The sequence below is a fragment of the Phaenicophaeus curvirostris genome, chromosome 6 (genome assembly GCF_032191515.1).
Source record: "Phaenicophaeus curvirostris isolate KB17595 chromosome 6, BPBGC_Pcur_1.0, whole genome shotgun sequence".
NCBI classification, from domain to species: domain Eukaryota; kingdom Metazoa; phylum Chordata; class Aves; order Cuculiformes; family Cuculidae; genus Phaenicophaeus; species Phaenicophaeus curvirostris.
In genome coordinates, this window is record NC_091397.1 from 44,647,206 (window position 1) to 44,673,442 (window position 26,237).

The 26,237-nt window shown below is 37.6% G+C and overlaps 1 protein-coding gene across 3 annotated transcripts; it reads left to right on the plus strand.

The window, feature by feature from the left end:
* LOC138722151 (prostatic acid phosphatase-like) lies at positions 1-24,046 on the plus strand. 3 transcript variants are annotated; one of them, XM_069860020.1, is made up of 12 exons: positions 1-307; positions 6,150-6,245; positions 8,203-8,289; positions 9,162-9,314; positions 11,902-12,000; positions 13,492-13,596; positions 14,463-14,595; positions 15,979-16,061; positions 17,850-17,956; positions 18,531-18,700; positions 19,633-19,758; positions 23,827-24,046. In XM_069860020.1, exons 1-11 carry the CDS (start codon positions 194-196, stop codon positions 19,749-19,751), a joined length of 1,266 nt encoding a protein of 421 aa, XP_069716121.1. In that variant the 5' UTR covers positions 1-193; the 3' UTR covers positions 19,752-19,758; positions 23,827-24,046. The 3 variants fall into 3 exon arrangements, with proteins under 3 accessions (XP_069716121.1, XP_069716120.1, XP_069716119.1); XM_069860019.1 differs by lacking the exon at positions 23,827-24,046 and adding an exon at positions 20,886-21,713; XM_069860018.1 differs by lacking the exon at positions 23,827-24,046 and having other exon boundaries at positions 3-307; positions 19,633-20,032.
* The last annotated feature ends 2,191 nt before the right edge of the window (positions 24,047-26,237 follow it).

Consider the following 26,237-nt stretch of genomic DNA (forward strand, 5'->3'; position numbering starts at 1 on the left):
ATTAAATAGAATGTAAACAGTAATTTGAAAACAAAGGGCGATGCAATTTGTTGCATAGTAACACAACATTCCTCTTGGATTTGAAATTCACCGGCAGCAGTTCCACCCCTTTTTGAAAGTACAACCTGACGTCTGGGCTGTTCAGCCAGAGCAACTGCTGGAGCTACAAAGCCTTTTCTCATCCTCTGCCAGGATGGGGGTGATATGGCTTCCCAACCCATCCAGGATCCTGCTTTTCTCCTGTCATATTATCCTCATTCTTCTTCCGCAGACTACTGCAGAAAGAGAACTGAAGTTTGTGGTTGTCGTAAGTAGATTTGTTTTCCATGTTCTTGTGGGGAATACAGGGAATTTGATATGGCTGTTAAATCAAATCAGGTGTGCAGCTGATTTGCCTCCTTTTAGACTTAGAAACAACTGCTGCTACCTTTCTGCTTATTGAATTGAAAGACTTCATTTAAAGGAGCTAAAAATGTGTCTAGCCAGAAGAATTTTCGTCTCCTAACCCCTAGTTATTATTTCAAGATAAATGAACAGCTTAGCTTTGTGGTAGATGCTTAGCGTACAGGAGTTAGGAGATCTCTTTTACCTGTTAGGTCAAGTTTACCTGTTCTTGCTTAATTTAGCTGAGCGTCCACTGCCCAGCCTGGAGCTGGCGATTATGGCCTACCTGCTCCGTGCCTGCAAGCTGAAGCTTGCAACGTTACAGAAGTTGCCACAAAACCAAAAGCATTTTCCACTTCAGAATAACTGAACGGGCTCAGCAGCAGACTGAGTAACAGAAAAGGGCAGTTTTGTGTAGAGATTTGAGATACGTATGGCATTAACTGCAGTTAAGTTGAAAACAAAGTGTGAATCATTTTTGCTGAGTTGTTTCTTATTTTAAAGTAGCTGGAGACTAATGTCATTTTCCCCAAAAGCTCAGGTGAAAGAGAGCTTAATTCCATTAAATTGTTTGGATCATGAAGGTTGCATCATAGTCCTTTTAATTCTAATTCCTTTCACAATTAGAGGCATGCTGACAGAGACTATTTAGTCCAAAAGGATATTTTCAATATAAAGTTATAGGGATTGGAATTAACATTTCTAAATGGGCATTTTATGATCTTCTTCCACCTTTTTCTATTAGAGACATTATGTGCATGTACAGACAACAGACAGAAGTACTGTGTCCAAAACTTATCATCTAGCTCTAGACAACTATTTCATATCTAGTTGTCTTTTGGCTGCATTGTAGATGTGCCACTTGGAGAGAGGCCAGAGTGCAGAGGAAAAACCAGTTCCTTCTCTTGCTGACATTTATTGCACTATCAGGCTGTACACATGACAGGAACACTAACTCCAGTAATGTTCTGCATATAGCAATATACTTAAATGTTTCAGTGATAAGAAGGAGAACTGGACACATGGATGAAATCAAGCAGTGAGATGGCCTTGGAGACTTAACTTCTTGAAAGGAAGGAGACCTTTACTGAATTGCAGCTGTCATTGTGTCCTAACAAGCAGTGGTTTTGGAGAAAGACTTACAGGAAATGCTCACCATCATAAGAGACTTCTTATCCAAAATCAGCTGGCTTACCACAGCTACGCAGCCACATTTACCACCTACCAAAAGTTATAAAAAAAAAATAGTACTTTATTATTATCACAATATTAAAATAATACAGAAATTTCATTTGAATTGTCTTCACTTTATCCCTGATACTTTTCCTCAGACTGACCAATCTGCCTAAAAAGTTATAAAAGATTTGATCTTATTATCAACATACACCTCTCTTCTCAAGGCATGGTTTCTGTGTGTGTTCAACTTAATTTTACCCTCTGAGCCCACTGATTGAATTTTCAAAGGAATAGAATCGCTAGCATAAAAAAAATACGGTACAAATTGGCTCCAGAGCATTTCTCTGATATAATAGGGGTATGGCTTCAGTCAGTGTAAGTCTAAAAGGCACCTTTCTGAAATAATTCAACAGCCGTTTTCTAGCTGCCCTCCATGAGTTGCTAAGTTTTCACCTGAGAGTATTACTGCATTGTGAAAATGTGTCATAATGACTTTTAAAAACTTTCTTAGCAGAATTGAACAATATAAAATATTTCTGCAGGAGAGAAAAAAACAGACAAATGTTCCCTTTTGTTCACTTTTATAATTGGCTATTCTCTGGGAAGGTGTTTTGCTCTCTTCTCACAATTTCCATCTTTATGCTGATTCTGTTCCTTTTGATTACTGGCTTTTGGCTGAAAAGCTTTAATTCAAGGCAATTTGACAACATGTTGTTTTAATTTTCTTTCTCACAAGTAAACATTAGCCTTCACATAATTCTTGTGCACTGGATATAATCTAGACATAAGAGGAGAACATAGGAAATACTTGAGACCTGTAACTTCTGCCTTCACACAGGCACTCACTTCATGTGTCATAAATACAAAGAGGTGTGGTTTCTGAGGTACTGTGACTTCATCGTATCTCTCCTCTTGTGACTAAGGACAGGAAGAGGTGGCTGAGCATGTTATCTATTTGAATACTCAAGCCAAGCCATTTGAAACCTTGACTAAACATGAGTATTTCTTCATCTATGACTTCCCAGAACTTGTAGCATGACTAGTTCCATTTCTTTCTTGTTTCTTCATTCCTATTACTGGCTTCAAAATAAGAGAGGTTTTTTGTCTGAAGGTGATTCTGTCAATAAAAATGTCTGTAGGAGAGTCACTACTTCTCAGAGACACATAATTCACTGTGTTCATGGCATTTCTGAATGGAGATGGTGTACTTACTACACAACTCATATTCTCAGTTCACCCTCTCCTCCACACCAGTTTTCCACCGGTTTAAATTTTCACCTGACAACAATGGAAGCAAATTCTGGCCAATGTCTGAGCTGCGTGGTCATTTTGATCCAAAGCAAATACCTTCACAAAGCTACAGTGAGTGAATGCGAGAACCTAGACATCAAATCAGGTTCAATTAGAGCTGAAGGAGAAGGTATTTTGTAACTATGTATCTATTGCTTTTGAGCACTGGCTGAGCTGATGCACTTAATATAGAAGCACAGAATTGAATATACCAAACGTGTGCTTTGTTCTTTTTGTGTACACCCACCTTGCCCTTTCCTCCTTCTTGATTTCTAGTGTCCTTCCACCTTTCATGATGCCTGTGTGTTCCTTATCTCTCATCCTGCCATTATCTATGTCTTCTTAAAAGTCAGGAAGGCAATCTGCAGGCCACGAGTAATAAATGCTGTAGCATACATATATTGAAATTAATTTAAAGTATTAACACCTTTTTAACAAAATCCAAATGATGAGTATTGAGAAACACATACCAATGAGCAAGGCAAGGTTTGTAGGGAAATATTTTCTTTCCCTAACAGCATCAGGGGTTTTAATGAAAAATACAAAATTTCAAATATACAAGCTCTTCCTAAAATTTTAAATAAATAAAAAATCTCCTAAAATGTAGCTGACTAGACTGAACAAGTTAGCCTTTTAGTTTAAGTGATTTTTTCCTAAGGTCATTGCTTCATTTCTAACAGCAGGTAAAGCAAGGTCATTTTCAAAAGTAGTAAGCAATAAGGTTTGAGAAGAAACAAAACTCGGTTGAGAAGATCAGTCCTTCAATTACTAAAGCCAAGGTTCTGCTACTAGAAGGATTAAATTTTTTCTTACTCCTTCCAACTTAGTGTTATTTTCATATAACAATGCAATGAAGATGCAGAAATACAAACAAGAAAATGAACTTTCTTCTATTTTGTGTGAATTAAAAGAAGCAGTGCTGCTCTATAGACGAGAACACCTGTCACTGCTTCTATTTCTTAACATTACAACGTGTGAAATTATTTTTCTTTACGTCTCCTGCTCTCACATATATTTTAATAGCTTTTGATCTTTATCTCTTTGCTCTCTTACCTCTGTTCAGGTAAAAAGCTACTCTGTTCTGGCTCATTGGAAGTTTTTAGGAGTTGACTGTTGTAATAGTGAAAATTACATTGAGGGTTATGTTGTATAATAAGTCTAAAGCATAAAAAAACAGTATTAAAATCTAACATGTTTTCATTAATTTTTTACTAATGGAAAGGGCATCTTGATTGGCCAGGTGTTGATCCATTGCTACATATTGCCTGAAAACCCAGTCATTTAATCACAGCAGTCAGTTTGAGCAACTGTCAGTTACTCAAAAAAATGCTTTGCTGTAAAGCTGGATAATTTAACAAGAAAATATGCTGCTACATTGTAACTGGGAATTTAACCTTCATTCCTTACAGAGGCATCAGCTTGTCCAGCAAAGCTAAGGAATCCTACCCAACACCTATGTATGTCAGCCTGTCAAAGCACCAAGGAAACAAGGAGTCCTCCTCACTCATTTTTCTTGCGTGCAATGAAAACAGTAACCAGACAGTGTAGCTCTTTATCCATTTTCCTGTTCATTAGAGGTGCATAGAGAAATTATTATAAAGAACCAACTAAGATTCCAGATTAGCAAGAAAAGACATGTACAGAAGCAAAAATAAAATATACTAGAAAGATTTTATGGACTATTTTGCTGTATGTAAAGTCAGTGCCTTTTCGTGTTGATCAATGTGTTGTTAATGATAGTGAGAAAAACTCCTTTGTTTAATGAAAAATATTAATTTCAGGTTGGTCACAACTTCAGTGAAATTCAACTAGCAACACAAAAAAATAATGAGCAATTTTCTACATGGTTCTAATGGTAACATCTATTCTAGCAGACCTTACTAAAAATAATAAGCAGTTTTCTACGTGATTCTAATGGTAACATCTATTCTAGCAAACTTTACTTTTTTTTGTAAAAAATGAACACAGAGAGAAGTCCAATTACATTTGCCTTTAAAGGATAGTGCTTTCCATCTCTGAAATACTGGCTTCAGCATAGAGCAAGTCCATGCACATTAGGACAGAAGCCTGATGAAAAGGGTGTGTGTTGTAATTAAAACATTAAGCCACACTGCTTATGTCTACTTTGAAAAATATAAACATAAAGCACCTCCTGGTGGGAGTGGCAAACTAACTAGCATGTACAAACCTCTCTGATGTTTGAGCAAGAATGATGTGGCTTAATGAGGCAATGGAGAGTACTAATTATTGTCAGGCTATATACCAGTGAGGTATTATGGAATAAATGTAATTATACAAACAAATATACCATGCTTCCACATTGTCATTTCATTCTGCAAAGTCAGGAATGATCTTGGTAACAAGAACATTGATAGAAACAAAGGTAACTTTTGCGATTGTTTGGATCAGCATCTGGGAATGGAGGAAAGGTCTGGAGCCTTTCAAGTGAATTTTTTGTGGGCTTCATTTTTCTAAGCCCACCCATGGCATCCATAGGCAGGGTTTATTCAGAGTTTTCCAGAACTATTTAATCTAGTGTTAGCGCTTTCTGTGCATACTGGAATAAAATTTCAAGAATTCTCATTTAAGGTTTCTGACATAAAAATTGTATGATTGAATGTATCACATGAATATTCACAATGGTGGTGTGCCCAGGATACAAAAGCAAGAAAATTCTTTGCTCTCAGAAAAAAAAGAATCCTATAGACTTTAAATTCTTTTTTTATATATGTATATAAAAATATTAACAAATAGTAAGTATATTAACAAATATTAAGTGAGCTAACAGTGCAAATGTTTATACTTTTTCATCTTTGTATATTAGGATAATAGAGAAACCAAACGTAAGCTCCATGTGTATATGGAATTACTTTTGAAGATATTCCTGTGAAAAAAAAGCAGCTACCAAAAGCTTAAAGTATGCATGCCAAAGTAATTAAATCCTCATATAAGCATTTCTGTAACTGGTTTAGTATTCAAAGGTGCTGAGTACTCAAAATTCAGATTTCTTGTCTAGGCGCCTAGCTACAGATATAATCTCAGCATTAACATCTTGGCTGATTAATTTTATGTTCTAGGTGGAAGAATCATCAGGCTCATGTCCACTAAATTCTTAAATAATTATACCTATTTTTATGTATAAAGAGTGTACTCCAAACCCACTTGACTAGGTTTCTGCAGACTCTCCAATATTTTCATTTGAAACACAGGACTGGAAGTATAATGTATGCTTGACTTCTAGCTAAGTAAGAAAGGAATGTTGTCAGTAATTAACTTGATATTTCACTGTAATTTTTTAGGTTTTCAGACATGGTGACCGAACACCAATTGTAAACTTTCCAACTGATCTACACAAAGAAAGTGAATGGCCCCAGGGGTTTGGACAACTTACCAAGGTATTTTGACTTTCTTAGAAGCATTTACATATGCTACTAAGATAGGGAGTGTATGTATTTTTTTTACACGTGCCTCAGAAACAGCAAATACCAAGTGATGAGAGTTGATGTTACCTTGTAATTCATAAAAATATTTTGCAACATTATTAATAGAATCATATAACAGAACCATAGAACAATTTGAGTTGGAAGGGACCTTAAAGCTCATGCAGTTCCTACACCCCTGCCACGGGCACAGACTTCTCCTACCAGACCAGACTGCCCAAGGCCCCATCCAACCTTGCCCTGAACACCTCCAGGGATGGGGCAGCCACAGCTTCCCTGGGCAACCTATGCCAGTGCCTCACCACTCTCATCATTGAAGAATTTATTCCTAATATCTAATCTAGATCTTCTCCCTTCCAATTTAAAACCATCCCCTCTCATCTTATCATTACACGTCCATGTAAAAAGTCCCTACCAGCTTTCTTGTAGGCCCCCTTCAGGTGCTGGAGGGCTGCTATGAGGTCTCCTCTGGGTCTTCTCTTCTCCAGGCTGAACAGCCCCAACTCTCTCAGCCTGTCCCAGCCCTCTGATCATCTTTGTGGCCCTCCTCTGGATCTGTTCCAACAGTTCCATATCATTCTTATGTTGAGGATTCCAGAACTGGACACAGTACTCCCAGTGGTGTCTCACGAGAGAGGAATAGAGGGGCACAATCACCTCCCTTGATCTGCTGGCAGCATTTCTTCTATTCATCCAACTACCATTAAATTTTAATCTTGTTCATCCTATCTTTATAACTACTTTCCTAAAAGCAACAGCTTCCTAATGGTGCATCTGCATTCAAATATAAGGCAAGTTTAAACATAGTCTACACTCTAAATATTGATGGAGTTCTTATGACCATTAAGCATTGGACCCTGTGACAGAGTCAAGGAACAACACCTGCTCACCAGGTGAAGTGATGAGTCCACATCTCATCATTTCACTGGCAACCACCTACTCACAGAACAAGGGAAGTCTTGCAGGAAAAAGCTGCTTCTGGGGACAATGTGTCTTCTAATAGGGCTGCTTTCAAGCCCAGAGTTTCACTAGGATGCACTGAACCTACTTCTTGCTCTTCAACATCAAGCCTTAGCTCTTTAACAGTATTTGACATATTAAATTCTAGAGCAAAGAGAAGCCAATGCATTTCCTAATAATACTTCATCATGATGCAGAAGCATGAACCACAGACAGTTCAGCACTTAGTGTTTGAAGTGAGGCTTGAAAGAGCTGTAAAATTCAGACACTCAGACAACACATTACTATCCTTAGGTACAAAGATTTTATTGTAAAAAGAAAAAAGTTTCTGCTGTGGAACAGATTTTTTTGGAGAGCTTTTTGGTATTTTTTTCTCTCTTTTTAGCAGCAGTAGTAGGAATATACTTCTCTGACAGCTAAAAGTTTAGAAGTTTAGCACTCAGCTATGGAAATGAATAACAGAAAAGACAGTTTGCAATCTAAGATAACTGCAGGTGCACCAGGGCAAAGATGGAAAAACGTTACTTAAAGCATGAAATGCAAGCCACAAATTTATCAAGCCAATCAAACAGCAGAGCAATGACAATAATAAATACTAGGTTATCAATCATCCTTTCTTAGCTCTCAATAACTGACATACTCTTTACAATGTTGATCATGAGTGACTAGAGAAATGTAGAAAGAGTATTTGTACAGAACAAAGCCCATTGTCTTTCCTGTAGCAGATATTGGAGTTTTAGCATTTCAGAACATAGGAATTTTCATAGATATAAATGAGTATTTCTTGTAAAAATTCTAAATCATCTACAACATACGTAGTGCATTACACAAATGGTTCATGATCATTAAAAATATGATTGCTGAAAACAAAAAAGAACATAGAAAAGAAACTGCTACGTTAAGATTCTCCAGTCACCTTAAGCTAACAGTCATCTGTATGCTTGCCTCACAGATTGGAATGCAGCAGCTATTTGAACTTGGACAGTACGTGAGAAAAAGATACTCCAACTTTTTGAACAGCACATACAACCGGCAAGAGGTATATAGCTGAACTGTCTGGAAGACATTTCTCTGGCATAGTGGAACTATGGATTTGTGCTACATAAAAGCACAACATCAGATTCATTTCATTATTGGAAAAACTAAGGTAATAGAAGAACAATTTTGAAAGTCAGGCTTATATGTCAAGACGAATACACAGACTAAAGGCTAACTTTCAGCTACTACATTCAGTTCAGGTCTTGCACTGCCCAGTTTTCCAGGATGGAACATCTCCGCAATATCATTCCACCCTGTTGAAAGTTGAATGCGTATCCAGCCATGTGAAAGACTATGTTCATGTACTTAATTGGCTAAAAGAGACATCTAAGAGTTGTTTGGATGTGTTTGTCATATGGTGTAGATCCATTGTGGGGAAGATATCACTACCATTTTGCTCTCTTCGTGAGGAATGCATTGATGGGAAGGCATAAAATACTATAGCTCTGCAATACTTCCAAGAGAGGTTTTAAGTGTCTTCATTCTGGAGGTATGGCAGGAGGATCATAGAGTGATAGAATCATTTAGATGGGAAAAGATATTTAAGATCATCGAGCCTAAGCATGAACCTAATAATTCCAAGTCCACCATTTAACTAGAGAGGAAGGAGAGCTTCCTTCTTTTAAATCATGCTTTCTTATTGCTCTTAGTTTAGTCTGAGGGTTAGATCCTAAGCTGAAAGATGCTTTAGCAATTCCATTTATGCAAATGGAGTAGAGCCCTCGAAAGCTGAGTTATAGTTTAACTGTTTTGACTTTATGCAGAAACATAAAACTGAAATCAAGAAGCCAGGATTGATGAATTGGGTAAAATTTCCTTTTATTATTTTATTGTTTCTATTTTATTTTTAACTCTTTGCAATTCCATCTTCAGTTTTACATCCAAAGCACAGATTATGATCGCACCATTATGAGTGCCCAGTCATACCTTTCTGGCCTCTTTCCACCAACTAGCAGCCAAATTTGGAACCCTGAACTTCTCTGGCAACCCATTCCAGTTCATATTTTGCAAAAATCAACAGACCGGGTGAGTACTGACTGGACGCTTCATGCTTTACACTTTCCCAGAAGCAAAAATCATAAAAAGGGGAGGAAAGTTAAGAAATATTTTCTATTCTTTTTGAAGTTCAATCTAATAGAAAACATCAACTGCAGCTACTCTCTGGCAAGCATGTCATAGGTCAACTGTAGCTACACAAAAATGTTCCTTCTGTAGTTGCAGAATACCTGAATTGCCATCCACGCTATCATTTTCTTCAAGGTACAGCTCTAACATTTCTCCTGGCAGGGACACTTTTGGACAGTATTATAGGGAAATTGCCCTAAACCTCTGTAGATAGGTGTTTTACTGAGCACCAATCAGCTAGACAGAACTTCCCTCCTTGGTAAATTTGTTCCACAGTTTATTCAAGCAATGGAATTTTCACCAGCCGCTGTAATGACCTCAAGCACCCTGATTACAGACAAGGGCCTTTTCATGCTCAGTGCTATACAAACATTTAATGAAACCCTAGCACTTACCTTGTGTTTCATAATAAGACCAGACCTACCTGAATGATAGGTCTTGTAGAAGTTTTACTATATGTAGCTCTCTGGCTGACTCAGGTTAAATTTTAATTTCACTGGCCTCTGTGACAAGGACTGTGTAAGCAACAGCGTGTGGAACAAGGACAAAAGGTTATCGAGTGCAGTAACTCAATAACTTTGAGGACTAAGATTGACTTTAAGGAAATGTATACAAAAACTCTGTTAAATAACTGCTTGTCCAGTCATCATTGCCAGAGGATGGACTCTGTCATTATGGGGTGGCCGCACCTGCCTGCTACTGGCATTACCCCAGTCTTGAAGGACATGCTTGAAAGCAAGAACAGAAAGAGTTTCCACAAATGGGATTAGGCACAATCTGATTCAGCTAGAAACTTGATTCTGTCCCTCAACAGAAAAGAATGTTGTCACTGTTAGTTAAATTTGGGATGCTAAAGGAAGTTTTTTCACCAAAAGACCAAAAGAAAAGCATCAAAGTGGTCAGAGCTTTGGCCAAATAAAACTTGAGGCCCTTAAGGCAACCACAGTACAGAGCAATGACCTGTTTGGAGAAGGCAAGCTCATTTATAGGAATCTCTAGTACCCCACCACTTCTGCAGCTGCTTCAGGAAAGGGTACTGATGTTTCAGTGAAACACACTTCTGTGGGAACTCAAAATTCCTGTTAAATATGCAAACCATCTGGAAAAAAAAAAGTTCCCTTGTTAAACCAAGCAGATGTTTGAGGCTATTTTCAAACCCTAAGCAACACCAAATGGGAAATTGAGGCCAAGCACAGTCCTGTAAAAAAACCTAATCACAGTTTATTTTTCAGCCACTGAGATCTATCAAGACCTGACAGGCAACTGTACGGAACACTGTTTAATGAGGCCAAAGGGAGTGGCTTAATTAATAGCACCTAGAGGGAGATAATTGAGCCATATAGCAAGAGAAACATTTGTTATTGTGTAATTTAACAACATTCCCCAGCTTCATGTTGTAGCTTTGAGCCTTCAATCTCTGATGTGCTGCTGTTACAGAAAAAATGCACATTTGGAAATTTATCCAGATGAAAGTGTGCTGGTGTCAGTAGGTGGCTGCTGCAAGCCTCACATTGACAAATCAAAGAAAAAAAGAGGATATGGAAGTGCAATCTGCTAATGTTCACCCCAAGAGAGACTAGACCTCCTTTTACACTGTATATTAAGTCAGTTCCTTGATGTAATTTGTATGGTTATAGGATAACCAGGACAAAATGCTCTAGTGATGTGACATAAAGTGCTGAAGTGGCATAAGTCTATTTTGCTAATCATAACTTCTTATTAACACTTCATACTGGATCAAGTATCATATTTCTTTCTGCAATTGGTGTAAAAGCATATTTTCCAGAGCACAGAGTCTGATGGACACATGTATTTACACATGGTTCAGATAAAAAATATACTACCAGGTGACATTGTAATACATACACTTAGAGTTATTAAAAGAGAATCACACCCCTATATAAGAACGGGGCCATTAGTCACACAGTTTTTTGATATTTTTTCAGCACAATTTATTTGTCACTCTTTTTCAAGTCCTGTCTATTAAGAGGTACTTCAAATGCTTGCAATAATACGCTGCTTACCTCCAAAGAGATTGAGAGCAGGATGTGTAGCTGGAGAAGCAATTCAGTTTCCAATACCAGGTGGAGTCAAGCTGCATCTGGAGGGATTCAGAAATTAAGAGGGAAATGGTAGCTTTTTAAAATTCCTGATCACAGACCTTGATCTATTTCCCAAAGTGATCCCCTGACGGATATGTATAATTGCTTTTTGCCAAAATGAGTTATAGGGAGGGAAATGAAGCTATCATGGCCACAAGCAGCCACTGAAATGTCGAGTTACCACAGTCCATTGCCCATGTTAACAGAACCCATCAGCAAGGTACTCAAACAAACCATTATGGAGTAGCATGAACGAATCTATCTAACAAATATTACATCATCATTCTCAGTAGCAGAAAAACTAGAAGTGAGTTGATTAATTCTAGAACTTTTCTAAGATTTTCTTCGCTTGTTTCAGAGTCTGCATTTTCCTTCTCTTGTTTCAGAGTCTGCATTTTCCTCTTGCTGACTGTCCCCGTTTTGATGAACTTCAGAATGAAACACAAACATCTAGTGAATTCCAAAGTAGAATACAACCATACATGGTAAGACAAAATAAAAAGCAAAGTCTAAGAAGGAAAGTAACTAAGATGTAGAAATGATGGAATTGTGTTGTTTCCTTTAGCTAAAACGCAAAAATAAATAAATCTAAAAAACACCCCAAACCTGAGGACTTCCTTAGAATCAGAAATTTAGGCCAATACAATAAAAAGTATATTTGATATGCTTATGCATTTCTCATAATTTTTATATTAATATTTTAAAATGTCAAGTTAATATTAATTTTCTGAGAGTATTTAGAGCTGCATATTAATAAAATTCTATGACCTGAGGGGAGAAGAAAGTGCTGGATGCAGCAATATTCAGTTTTACAAGGTAGCACAAACCAATTCTAAAAATCTGATAAACCTGAAACTTGGGAAGGTTTATGCCTTCCTGCTGTGACTTTCTGAAGCTGACACTACAGCACAGAACTAAAGCAAGAACAAGCAGGCAAATGCTCTGACTGATGTAAATTTCTCTGACACGTATGTTGGATCCATTGCAAGACATCCTTCTGTTCTGGCCCTGACAAATCTTCACAGTCAGAGATTCAAAATTTCCCATTCCAGTGCTGCAGCAGGATTTATGCACCTGGATGATACACCTGCCTCAAGCAACCATATTCTTGTGGATAACAATTGCTCTAGAAAGTGGTTACTGCTGCTCTGTTTTCTAGATGGTCATGCACTTTGTAATAGGACTACTCCACAAATAAAGCAAGGGTCTCATGTTCCTCATACCCTGACGGCACCTGTACACATTCTCTCAGAGTCACTTTGGCTTTACTCTTTGGGCTGAACCCAACCCTACGTTTTCCTGTCTTTGGTTTATTTCTAACTTTCTGCTAGCTCAGCTATCCTGGTCAGCCTCATTCATCTGCAACCAGCGTAGAAATATGAATTCAGAGCTATCCCCTCTCTCTCAGCTACTGTTATGAAACAGCCAACGTGGGAATAAAGGATATTAAGCAGTCCCTTTATTCTTCTGTGGTAGCATGTAGCAAGAATCCCTGTGGGAACTGTTGCGGAACTATTACTTAGGTATTCAGCTCCCCTTATATGGCAGAAGGAAAATCTAGTTTTCTTTTCAATTTCTTTTTGCCTCATCCTGAATATTTACCTCAGCTCTCTTTACTTTTCTGTTTCTCATCCACCTTTTCCATTAGTGCCTTCCTCCTCCTTATACTGTCAGGCTTGAAGTGACTAGGGTAGCCTCCTGGAGCAGTCAGGAGAGAAGAGTGCAGCAGAGAGCTAACCAGACTTACCCATAGCAGGGTTGAGAAAAAAGCAGTGTCTGAAAAAGAGACCAGCACCTTGAAATGGTTACAAAATGAAAACTGCAACCAAGATCTTCTGCTACAAGGGTGTCATCTGTGTAAAATTAAACAAACCTCTGTTACCAGGTTGGATGCTAATGAATCTGTATGCTTGTATGTTCCATATGTATTGAGCATTTATGATGCTCTCTTCATTTTTTTCCCCTTTTCTCACCAGGACTTTTTACAAACAATGGCAGTAGACACAGGACTTGAACTAAACCATCTTAAAATACTGGACAATTTCCAGATGTGGAATACATATGATACTCTCTTCTGTGAGGTAATAATAAGGCAATAGAGGACTCCTAAGATGAGTTTCTGTTGAACCATAGCAGTGTCATTTCATAGGAATGAGTTGCCTTCTCTTCTGGAATAGCTAGCACTTTTTTTTTTTAAAATAGTGATTTTTTTTTTAATCTAGTTTTTAATTTAGTGCATTGGTAAAAGAAAACTCAAAAACATGGTTTATAGCTTGAGAAACTGTTGTTTCTATTTGATGTTTTATCCTGGAACATTGGCACTGAAATTTACCCCCTTTATTTGCTTTCCTGATACACCACTATGGAATTATTTGAGCACACTGCCTAGGATATATTTATGATTTTTAACAAGAAAATGAAATTATTTGCTTTAACTTGTCAACAGTTAAACATCAAAATATTTCAATGTTGAAAATGGGAGATAAGATTATGATCTATCAGTTAGAAAATCAGGAGATGACGATTGTATGTTGCTATCATTAAATCAAATCAGACTGGCCTCAAGCATAGGATGATTCTGGAAAAGGCAGGAAAAGTTGGAACTAGGTTATAGCCTGAAGACCCAGGGGAAGAGAAGAAGATAAGCCATATGTCTGCAAATTTTCACACTAGCAAAACCCAAACCACATATCTCTATAGCAAAACCATATTATACCTGCAAGGGATCCTCTTCACACTGGTGTTTCCTCTCTTCCCATTCATCCACTTCAGGTTGATCCCCATCCCCACAAAGCATATTCCAGGACATGCTGGTGAGTGAGAGAACACTGGGCAAAGAATTGCAGGACAGTCACAGAAACTCTAAATGAAAGTGTGAGGCTGGGCAACAGGATGATGGAAACAAGTAGAAGAAAAGAAACATTATTTTGTTTTCCTTTATCACTAGAGTATTCACAATTATACTCTCCCTGGATGGGCTACCAAAGATGTAATCGGCAAGATGAAAAAGCTGGCAGAATTGTCCTTATTATCGCTATTTGGACTTTATAAAACAGAAGAGAAGTCCCGACTGCAAGGAGGTAAATAAAAAAAAAATGTATAAGCTCTCAGGAAGGAGGAGTGCAGTGTTTATAATAGCACGCAACTTTCTGGCATCTTATGCGACATCATTGATATACAAACATGGTTTGTAACTATTGCTATTGGATGCCATATTAAGCATGAAAATATGTACTGAACACTGACATTTGCACGGATTAAATGTTGAAACAAAGTGTAATCCCATCATGTTTAAAGGATTAGGATTTTAAGAAAGATTATAGAAATTCAAGGGAAAAAATCAAACCCTCGGGAGGATCATTACTTGTCTGATATTGGCTTAGATTGAGATTAAATTCTGTTTCTCCAATGTTTATTCTGTTTATTTACTGATCTTTCATGCACTACTTATATACTATGCCAAAATCTTGGCAACACCTTGGTAGCTCTCTGACTAACTGATATAAAGCTGCTCCAAACTAGTCAGATCAGAACAGAGGATGAGACTTTCACATTATATCTATACTGCAACAACTTGAACCACTGCATAGCTCCAAAACTGGGGCGTACAGGCTGTGCACATTCTGACATGACTTCAGGACACAGCCTAGGCATTTGTCGCACAATCCCCAGGTGTCCATAAGCAGGAAACCCAAACGAGTGGGTTTGAATATCTGCAGGCTGGACTGCTTGTGGCTAAGCTTTGTAATGCACCTACCCTGCAGTCTAGATCTAGATAAAGAATTATTATTAGTGTCATCGTCTAGGAACATACATCACTTGATCAAGCCATATAGCAATTACAGGCTCAGACCTGCGTTAACACACACTAGCTAGTAGCTGGCTGTATCATATGGTGAGGACTTCCGTACTAGCGCTCGTGGGCTTACCAGTTATACCCTCGTTCCCTAGAGTGGTATAAATTGTGCTGCATGGATTTTCTACTTCCCTTATCCCATTGACTTTAGAGTATCTCTGTTCTGGGGAAGGATCAAAAAAATAGTTTGGAAAAATGAAGAATTGATACTGTTTGACTTTTTGGAAGTAAACGGTTGAAACTATTTCTTCATCATCTAGAGAGGAAGAGGCTAGCACAGCTGTCATTATTGCAACACTCCAAACAGACCAAAAATAATGGAGAGGATGTCTCGGCATAAGAAAACTCAAAGTGTCATTAGCCCAGTTCTCAGGATACTTCTAGATGATTTCCTGTAAATCCTGCCACTTCACTTTACCTAGATGATGAATCATGTATTCCACCTCTGTAATATCTTCTCTCTAATTATGAACTTGTAGTAAGCTAAAAAATGACTATGAGAACTGAGTAGATATCTTCTACTTGATACTCAAAATCTTTTGCTGTTTTGGTCTGTATGGAAATGTTACATCTTAATTTTCCTCTTCCTTGTTCCCATCTTTTTAAGGTGTCCTTGTGAATATTATTTTAAATAGTATTAAACAGGCCGCCAATTCTTCAAGGCAAAGAAAAATGGAGGTCTACTCTGCAGTGAGTATTTTCATCTTTAATAAAACTTGCTATGATTTTACCAGTAAAAGACCCTTAAAGAGAGTAATCAGAGTCTCCCTGAAAGTTAAACAAAAGAATAATATAATACAGTTTGATTCAGCTAACAAGCTGAACATCAGTCAGTACAGGAACACAGCGGGAGCATGGTTCTGACCTCAGTTTCAGACAAATTGTACTTGCTAAAGAAAACTACATATTTTATTATCCATTTTTTCTGCAACTTAATGGTGCAGTTTCTAGAAGATGCATCTTTCCTTAAGTGCTCCTACCCTAGAGATGCTGTCACATAACAGAACTTCAGCTGTATCTCCAAACATTTCCTCTGCCTAGAAAGAGATGATACAGCTGTGGTTTCTTTTTTATTATTATTTTAGAGGATGAAGAGGGCCATTTGGATCAGACCAAGATCCACTTACCTCATTCATTATCCTCTCTCTAACAATGGTCAACAGCAGGGAAGAATGTGAGAATAACGCCAGCACAGAGTGATGCTTCCCCTGATACAACCTTCCAGCAATCTGTGGCTTAAGGTCTTCCTGAGACAGAATCTGCATCTGTGTGTTTAATAGTTCTTGACAGAATTTCTTCCATCAATTTGTCTAATCACTTTTTAAAATGCATTTATACTTCTGGCCTCTGCAACATCTTGTGGCAATGACTTGTGTGTTTAAAGAAATAAAGTACTTCCTTAATTTTGCTTTTAAACTTAATACTGATTTAGTTCCTTCCTAGCATTTCTACTGCGAGAAACAGTGAATATTCATTATTCACTTTTCCTGGGTCACTCATAAATTTACTGTTTTCTGTCCCATCTCTTCCATCTTTCCTTTTCCAAGACAGAATCCTACCTTATTTACGCTTTCCTTATATAGAAACTGCTCAATACCTTAAATCATTCTTGCTGCCTTTTCTACATGTTTTCTAGTCCTATCATATCCTTTTTGAAAAAGAAGTGCAATCAGTATTTTCACTGGTGCTTTAATGTCTTGAGGCCAAGTATTCTCTTAATTTTGAAACTGATCAGTCTGAAAGTTCCAGATCCTGAATAATAATTAAAACAAAGTGGTTAGACCAGTAGATAAATAAGCTTAGCAAATATGCATATAAAGATTCTTGCAAAACTTAGTCATCAAGTTGTTTGGATTTCCCTCCTTCAGCTCCTCTTCCTGAGATCTCCTGCAAGAGGAGGCAAATTGGGAGAGGAAGGGACTGCAGGTGGGTGGGTAACTGATTCCATCACAATACAAGCCAAACTGCAATTTTATTGTATAAAAATTTCAAATGTTCTGGAGTGTGTGTGGAGGCAAGGATGACAGTCTTTGTGTGCAGCTATTTGTCTGGCATGCTATCTAAATAAAGTACTTGTAACTTCACTTGAAATGCCACAGGATATACTACCTTATACTGCCTTAATCTGACTTTGGAACTGAAAACACTCCTGAAGGAAGCAGTAGCAAAAATACACTGAAAAAACAGATTTGTTTCTCAGATCACATCTTGCTTTCCTGTAGTATCTCCATCTCCAAAATATTCCAGATCATGCAAGATGCATACTGCAGTAACTCTTCGGAAATGCTTCCTGCTGTCTATAGTAACCTGTTAACAGTTTTCCCAGATGTGAATATACTGAACACATTTTTGCAGTCAAATTTAAACAGGTTTTGGTTTATCTTGATTTCCACTCCCTCTCCACTCTTGTCTCATTACTCTGAAGAATTGGTAGTTGACTTAACTGACTTTCAAAGGTGGATTTTTTTTTTCCAATAGCATGACACCACGATTGGGGCCGTCCAGATTGCTCTCAATATTTTCAATGGAAAACTGCCACCATATGCTGCTTGCCAGTTTTTTGAACTCTATCAAGAAAGCAGTGGGTAAGGATCTTCTTATTTATGCAAGAATTAGGAGTGTTTGAAATTTGGTTTCCGTTTCCCCCAAATAATTTTCCACTCAGATATTGTGAAGCGATACAAATTCATTTTAAACTGATACTTCCCTGAGCTGTCCACAGGCACAAAATTATATTAAAATCATGAAGGTAGGTTTGCTGGATATTCATGTTTTTGAAAGTCAGGAAGAAGAGAAAAACAGGCCTTACCAGCTGGAAGTAAATGGTGAAATTAATTTTCCTGTTTCTTCAAAAGATAGCAACAACATTTCCAAGTCATCTCATAAATTCCAAGGCAGACCAGTTGGCTTAGAAGAGCCTGGTGGTCTTGCCATTCAAGAAGCCTTCAGAAGGGCCTTTTGAGATGACTGGTGATCTGTGAAGTGATGCAATCAGCTTTAGCAAAGTGGGCTCCGCAGATGTTTCTACAAAGCTTCCACTCTTGAAGAACAGGTTCCAGAGTAGGACGTTAAAGTCTATTTCCAACATTCTGCCTCTAAACAGAAAACCTGTTGTTTAAGAACCTTTCTTTAAACAGTCTTTTCAATGTCATTACTCAGGCGATACAGCATTGAAATGCACTATCGGAATGACTCTTCAAAGGATCCTTTTCTACTCACTCTGCCAGGATGCACCGCTTCTTGCCCACTTGAGAAGTTTGCTGAACTAGTTTCTCCACTGATTACAAAAAATTGGTCAAAAGAATGTGGGAAGAAAGACAAAACAAAAGGTAGAGTAACAGCTCTGCATTTTCTACATAAGACAGAGGCAGAAATTATATCACTGGCTCCAGATTTTGTACCTTTAGATCTCCTTTTAACAAGTGTGGACCAGCTTTCCTATGGACAGGGAAAGCCAACAAATTAAATTCTTCTGAAAACATGAAGAATAGACTTGCTTGCCAGCATGAAGGCAGTGCTATTATTAGAATACTCATATAAGGAGCTTCATAAAGGCCATGGCCAGAACTAAAACTCCACTTGCTGAAAACATGACAGAAATATGGGTGTGGGTGCTATGCAAGCAGTCCTGTGTACGTTGGATGCATCAGACCTTCTGTAGAAAGCAAAAGTGGCTTGCACATGCACAGTAATATTGATGCATGTGCACAATAAGATTGATGCATTCGTACTTCCAGCAAGTATACTATATATTGAGGATACCTTAACCTCCACTATACACACAGAGTGCAGTTGATCCATGCAGATATAGCCACTCTTTGCCTTGGGGTACCGACAGCTGACAGCCTCCCCCTGCCGGAATATTAGTTTGATGAGGGAAGTGCAGGGCAAAGTAACACATGCTACTTTCCAACAGCACAGGTATCTCCCCCTTCCTGAATACATTCAGTGTTTTGCTGATCCCTGATGAAACCCTTAGTTTGCATTAACTACATATGGTCCCTCTTGCCCTTTGAAAATCAATGTGTAAGATTTACCCATGCACAGGAATCTATCGATGCATTTCCAGGCTTGAAGCATATGTTTTTCTCCTCATGTTGCATATGTCAGTAAATGCAAACCACGTTATCTTGCCAGAAATATGAAAAAATATAACCGTATTTCCACTGTACACACTTACAAGAATACTGTTATCTCTTTATTTAAATTGATATACATTTATCTTTCATTAACTGTCTTTTCTTTTTTTTTTTCTTCACAGATATTTTTATTGGATTTGATATTGCTGTTGGCTTGTTGTTCATTTTTGACCTTGTACTGCTCTACCTCCTTTATCACTATGGACGCTGCAGGCGCAGAAACAACTACCAAGACATTTAAAGGGGAGGTAAAGAAATGAAAGAGAGCAGCTAGACATCAAGCAATCTTTGAAGTTGCTTATAGCCATCCATTTGCTCTGGCCAAATTAATCTGGCCTAGGTCCTAAAAGACTTAACGTCTGCAGTGAGAAATGCTGTAGAAATAATTATTGTTAAGAATTTACTTTTGTAGAAAGATGGAATTACTTCAGCTTCCATCTGTAGATTTTCCACTGCTATTAACCACTCAAATCAACCTGTGGGGTGAAGGGATGCTGTCGTATGTGCTTTTATTTTTTTTTATCATTTAGCCCTCTGCTCCTCTCTTAACCTGTTCAATGAGTGTTTTTTGAAAATCACAGTCTGTAATATTTTCTTTACTTCTTACAAATGGCTAATTTGTTGATGCACAGGAACATTTTTCCAGTGAGCAGAAGCTGCAATTACTGTGTGAAAACAGATTCATACCAGCACTTGGGAATACTGTTTCAGCATTTATTCATGCAAGTCTATGCATGAGTTTTGACCTTGGCCTTCAGCTAATAAAAGTCTGCAGCCTGCTTTTCAAAGGAGTTACACTACCATAAGTCTTACTGAAATTAGCAGAGACTGAGGGGAGCTCTGTCACATATCCAGGCATCAAGCAAGAAGCTTAGTGCAACAAGATCTTGGTCAGTGTCCATCACCTTAGTAATATAGATAAGTAAATACATACAAAGTGTTGCTACACTGCTTTCCTGTTTTTCTGAGCTCCTAGTCATGCATGCTCCTTTGCCCTGCATCTTTTCTGTGATGCATCTGTTCTGCGTCCTGCTTCAGGTCTCTTCTGTAATTTTATTTGAGCCGCGCTTACAATAATTCCTCAAGTTATCACTCTGTTTATCACCTTTCATTTTAATTTACAATAACTTCTTGTTCTGTTCAAAATCTCTTACATTAGCAAGACATGCACTGAAAGTATAAAAACAATGATTCTGCTTTTTTTACGTTGGTCTCTTCTGTGCAATATATGTTGTTTCATTTGTAAGGTCCTCAGGGAAGGGAATGCATTTCCATAATTGCTCTCGAGTATCAAAACCACTAATATTATTGTTTAAAATGATACTTTTTATTGTCATACATCTCAAGGGCTAAATTAATATTTTTTATTCTGTAGTCCTACAGAGGATACTGTGAATTACATTACCATGAGAAGCCTTTTTAAAAATGATAGAGACAGGTGCCAACAGCAGATTCGGCCCAAAAGATATAATGACCAATCACTTGCTCAACTTACTGAGTCCTGTTGAGGTGCAGAAGTCTAGAGAATGCTGCAAGGTGTTGCTGCTTAGCTCAGGCATAGTATTGCATCAATGTGAACGCACTGCTTCTCTCTGACTTTGGCTCACGCCTGTGGCTTGCAACTTGGAGCCCAGGAGCCTGGGTCAGCTACCACTGATCTAGGGACCAGCCCTCAATATTACAGCTACGGACACATTTAAAATGTGATGTAATTAGATGTATTAAGTAGCATACAGCAAACAAAATAACAATGGCATGTGGGAATACAGCCATTTCCAAACATTATTGCATTTACTTGTAGTAATTTCAGCTACTGAGGTGTCCACCTTTTGAAGGAGTATTTTCCACTCAGTAAAAAGCCTTTACTAGTAGACATTTCTATTTCACCTATTTTAGGAAATATAATCAAGGGACGGATTTGATTCTTGCATGGTAAGGATGTTTCATTATATAACAATTTGCGGCAAAGCTGTTGAAAAGATGAAAGGTTGTCCTTAAATCAGATGTTCTGGACATAGAAGCCTCAGATTGTAACTTGTAGTTCTGATCCTTGGTTCAACAACTTAAAGGAATGTCTGTATTGCAGTCAAAAGTGTTTCAGCAGCCCTAGGAAACATGCTTGAGCTGGTTGTGCTTGTATCAGCAGCATACTCAGAGTAAGGAAAAGCTCAGGACAAACTGTAAAACTGATCCTGGCTCCTGAATGTATGTGTGTCTCTCTCTCTCTCTTTATACATATATATATACACACACATATATACACAGATACACTCAGTGATTACCTGATGCTGAGGTCTGTATTACCACTGCCACAGTGCTGCTTAAGGATAGACTGAGTATGCCTTTTGTAAGAGGCATTCAGATGCTTGACAAGTGAAAATGTATTGTTGATTGATGATTGGTGGTTTATGCTACTGAAACCAAAGCTGTTACAACAAATTTCAGGAGATGAGAGAATTTAAGCTGCAGCAGGAGCTGTTACGAATTTAATTTATTGTAGGGATACCTTTTTGTTAGCATAGTCATACTTGAAAATGTCCGTGCATTTTTAGAATGGATCCAGTGAACATAAGTTACATGGAATGTAATGAATAGGTTCAGATGATGTAACTTAAGAATTAATAAAGGTACAATAAAGAAGTAATACATTATTAATGTAGATGCAGAATCTCACTTGCAGTAAAAACGCTTTGTCTTGCTGTGATTAAATCAAGTGCAATTTCTCCAGTGGAGTAAAAGGTTGAAAGTGTCAGACAAGCTTGTGGGTTTTTTATTTTTTCAGCCAGATATACTATTTGTTTAGTATAATCTGCAGACTATTTGTGATTAGAAAATATCTTTTCTCCAAGCAACTTGTACCACTGCAATAAAGTTTATTAAAGAAACAATGCAACATTTGTAATTGTATTTGAATGAAAAATAATGGAGCTTTCGGTATGCCTAAACTTCCCCCCAAAAAGTGAATGTCCCGGTTTTCTCCTTCCATACTAACAGATTCCTAAAGCAGTGATGCTTTGACATTAATACCGCTAGTGCTGATGACATCAAGCCCTTCCATTTGCCCCCTAGCAGTGACATAATCTGCCTCTATAATAATTATGGTAGCAACTAGCAGCTCTGCAGCTGGGTTTTCTGGTGCATGTCATAGACAGCAGTATCTACACAGCACTTTCCAGCTCAGTCAGCCTCAACCTCCTCTTACCGAGATGGCTTCATTCTGGAACTTGTTCATTCGCAGTCCTGAATATTGCACACCCTGTGTCAGCACAGTGTAGCTATCTGACTTCCAGAGTAACACTGGCTCAATCTGGAGCATTCATGTTCATTCCAACACATAATGCAGGGACATTTGATCCAAACAATATTATCTCTTCTCACTTAAACACGTTTTCTTAGGTGTGGTAAGATACAGAAAACAGAAAACGAATACATTATATTTTAAGAAAAACTAAATGTGTTCAGTCCAAATTATTTTGTGCCTGGATTAAACCTCCAAAGAAAAAGGTTATGTTTCTAAATTTTTCTCCACACATAAAAAATGTTAAAAATTCTGTTGTAGAAAGGAGAATAATTATTTATAGTGATGGAATTTGAGAGTGATGGTGAGGCATATAACCTTGGCCTTCATTAATCCATACTGAGGAGATGTCGACAATAGTGCATAGGATTATATTCTTGGCATAAAATAGCTAAAAGTACTGACCTCCTTAAAGTAATTCTTATAAAGAAAGGTGGAAATGAAAGATGGACATTTACCTGTATAGGGCTAGCTTTAGTGATTTAGAAAACAACACTTTGCATCTGAAGTAGCCAAGTATTAACACTCAAATAAATAAATGTGGCTTGCTACTGAAATTACAGCAAACCATTTGAACTATTGTACTACATTACATGGCCTCTCTATGACTTGTCAACTTCACCTCCAAAGGGATTTTAGCACTGGCAAGGCCTGCAAGACCACATCTAAGGGATTGGGTACAGCTGGGCAGATAAAAAGAGATATCCAAAGTCCACTTCTGTTAATTTCTGTAATTTCTCTTCAAATAGAATAATGACACTACCTCCTCTCCAGAGGTTGATAGTACTTTGTCAAATTCATCCTCCTGCAGATTGAGGTTCCAGAGATCTTTTAAAAATTCTGTAGAAAGATGAAGAGATATCATTTATCAATTTAAAATAGATAGTGGAGAAAGGAAATAGCCCCAGCTCCATCTCTCTTTCTCTATATTTAGCTGGAGTCATGTCCACATCAAAAAAGAATGTAATTTTTCTGTGCTGTGGTTATGACAGCTAAAGCTCTTGCACTCTTCCTACAGGGAGCCCTTGACTTCAAAGGAGAGAGTAATTCTGCTAGCTCATCTACCCTGTAAACTACGGAAAGAAGGGTTGTAAGATGCAGGATGATCGTAAAGCCTTTTCTTTAGGAAGATAAGAATTAAAAGGATATATTGACTCAACAACCTGTACCTTCAGACCCAAGTAGGCAAGCACATGCCCTCCATTCTCTAAAATACTAGTCTTGAGAACATTTGGAGCAAGAATTACAAAAAGGCTAGCAAAACTCTGTAATACGCACAGCTATTGAGCTGACCAAGTACATTTCCAGTAGTTCTTGGAAGTAGAGATCCTCTGTTGTTTCCATTCTAAGTAGAGTGTGTCCTGCCTGCTCCTCAGGAAGCAGCAAGAGCTGAAACAAATCGGAAGCCTATTTCTTGTTTAGAAGTTTTTAAACACATGCACTTAAGATGAAAATGGACATGATTAGTAAGTTACTGTTTGTTATATGAAAGTTCCTTCTCCTGTGAAATTAATACAGAAGTACTTTTACAACACAGGCCACCTCCTTCAGGACAGAAGAGGTAAATGAACAATTCAAACACAGCATGTTACACTTGTAAAGAGACAAGAGTGTTTGCTACTGATATAAGCAGCCCTTCATGAGAATTTGTGTATTCCCTGTAATATCCTGGTGGAAGAGAGCTTTGTCAATCCATTTATGCACAAGAAATAAAGATTCGTTTTTTCTTGGTAAAGGAAGGTGTATATAAAAAACCACCTTAGTCTGTAAGTTAATACCCTTCAAATAAACACATGAAAATCTCTTCCAACAAACAAAGGCCTTATTTTCACTTCACTTCACTTCACTTCACGTCACTTCACTTCACTTCACTTCACCTTACTGTTTGGAAACAGAGTTGGCAAAGACAGGATATATCAAGTGGTGGGTATCCTATCTCCAGTAGAGTTATTGAGTTGTCTTCTCTTGTATAGGTATTTGCTGTCATCTCTTATCTACTGGTAGGATGGAGGTGAAGGACACCAAATAAATTAAGCAGCAGTGAGTAATACAAGCTGCTGTTGCTTACTGTTATGTGTCTTAGCCACCAAAACTATTTGGTCATAGGTGTGAACCAAATGGGTCTTTAATCCCCTCAACCTTTCTTTCTAACTACCACATTCAGCCTTATGTAGTAAAACATAGCCTCTGTTGATTTATATCTCTCCTTTTCCGAACACACATTCAGTAATATCAATATTGTAAAAAAGCCATTACCTGAGTTGCAGCTGTCTTTGTTGATCATGTCTGATTGATGTTTCACTACGATTTGAATACCAATCCTCTGTAAAGAAGACCATTTTCCATGATGAAGGGCTGTTGTTATTAATGACTGTCTCACTTGAACCCTAAGAAGAATCCTATTTTCTTCAGATAAGTATCTCTGAACAAAAAGCTGGGAGATTTTAATAACCATAGCTTGTGTTACCAAAGCAGACTAAGCGCTCTATACAAACTTCTTTCTTCATTTCAGTGAAGTAACTGCTACTTTGGAGAGTGCAAGTGGACTCTGACTCTACTTGAGTGCATTATTTTATAATGATGTATCTTTTTGGTTTAGAATGTAGTTTTAGCATGTAGTCCTAAGTAAGTTTATTATCAGAGAAAATACACTTATATGAGGTTCTTGATGACAATAGATCTTGATTGTTCAAGAAAGAGGCCAAATATCCTGAAATAACTGATAAAACTTTAAAAGATCTGCATTGCTGAGATAAAAGGATGTTACACGCTCTTATCTCTTCAAAGCAAGAGTCTAAAGGATCAGTCTCAGAAGCCAACCTAAATACAGAAGCAGCTGAGAAGGTATAATTGTAAAAACAGTATAATCTTAATAAAATTATAATTTCCATTATGTTTAATCTGTAGTTTTACAATGCTTTTCCTATTACATAAAATTTATGTTTATAGATTCTTCTGCATTTAAATCTTGTCTGGTGACAAAACTAGTTCTAGATAATCTGGTGAATCCTAATAATATCATTCCATAAATCAGATACAAACTTTTCATGCAGCAGATGGGCAGCTCCCCCAAGTGTTTACCAACCACTGGGTCACGTAGTTTTCAGCCATCTTTGGGCAGTCCCCTACTTTGATAAAACATCCTAGACCTAAGTGGGTAACGAAACTTGCAGTATATACTAGATAGAGCCTTTGGCAGCCAGTAAAATAACGGCATGAAAAACAAATATAGTGGGAGAGAGTTTGTGGAAGCACAAGCAGTTTCCTTTGCAATGGAACATATGAGACAAAAGCTAAGGAACAAGGTATTTCCCTAAGTGCGTTCATTATTAGCAGCAGGGCATTGTGGAAACCCCTCAAGGTGAACTGAAGGTTGAAAAACTCTCCTAAAAATAAAAAAGAAGTTTTGTTTCAGCTTAGCATCATTTA

Excerpts from the sequence above, each read along its gene's own strand:
- LOC138722151 (XM_069860020.1), top strand. The coding sequence starts at position 194 with ATGGGGGTGATATGGCTTCCCAACCCATCCAGGATCCTGCTTTTCTCC. Across the intron at positions 6,246-8,202 it reads GGTTTGGACAACTTACCAAG|ATTGGAATGCAGCAGCTATT; the intron begins GTATTTTGACTT and ends CTTGCCTCACAG. Across the intron at positions 13,597-14,462 it reads ATGATACTCTCTTCTGTGAG|AGTATTCACAATTATACTCT; the intron begins GTAATAATAAGG and ends CTTTATCACTAG.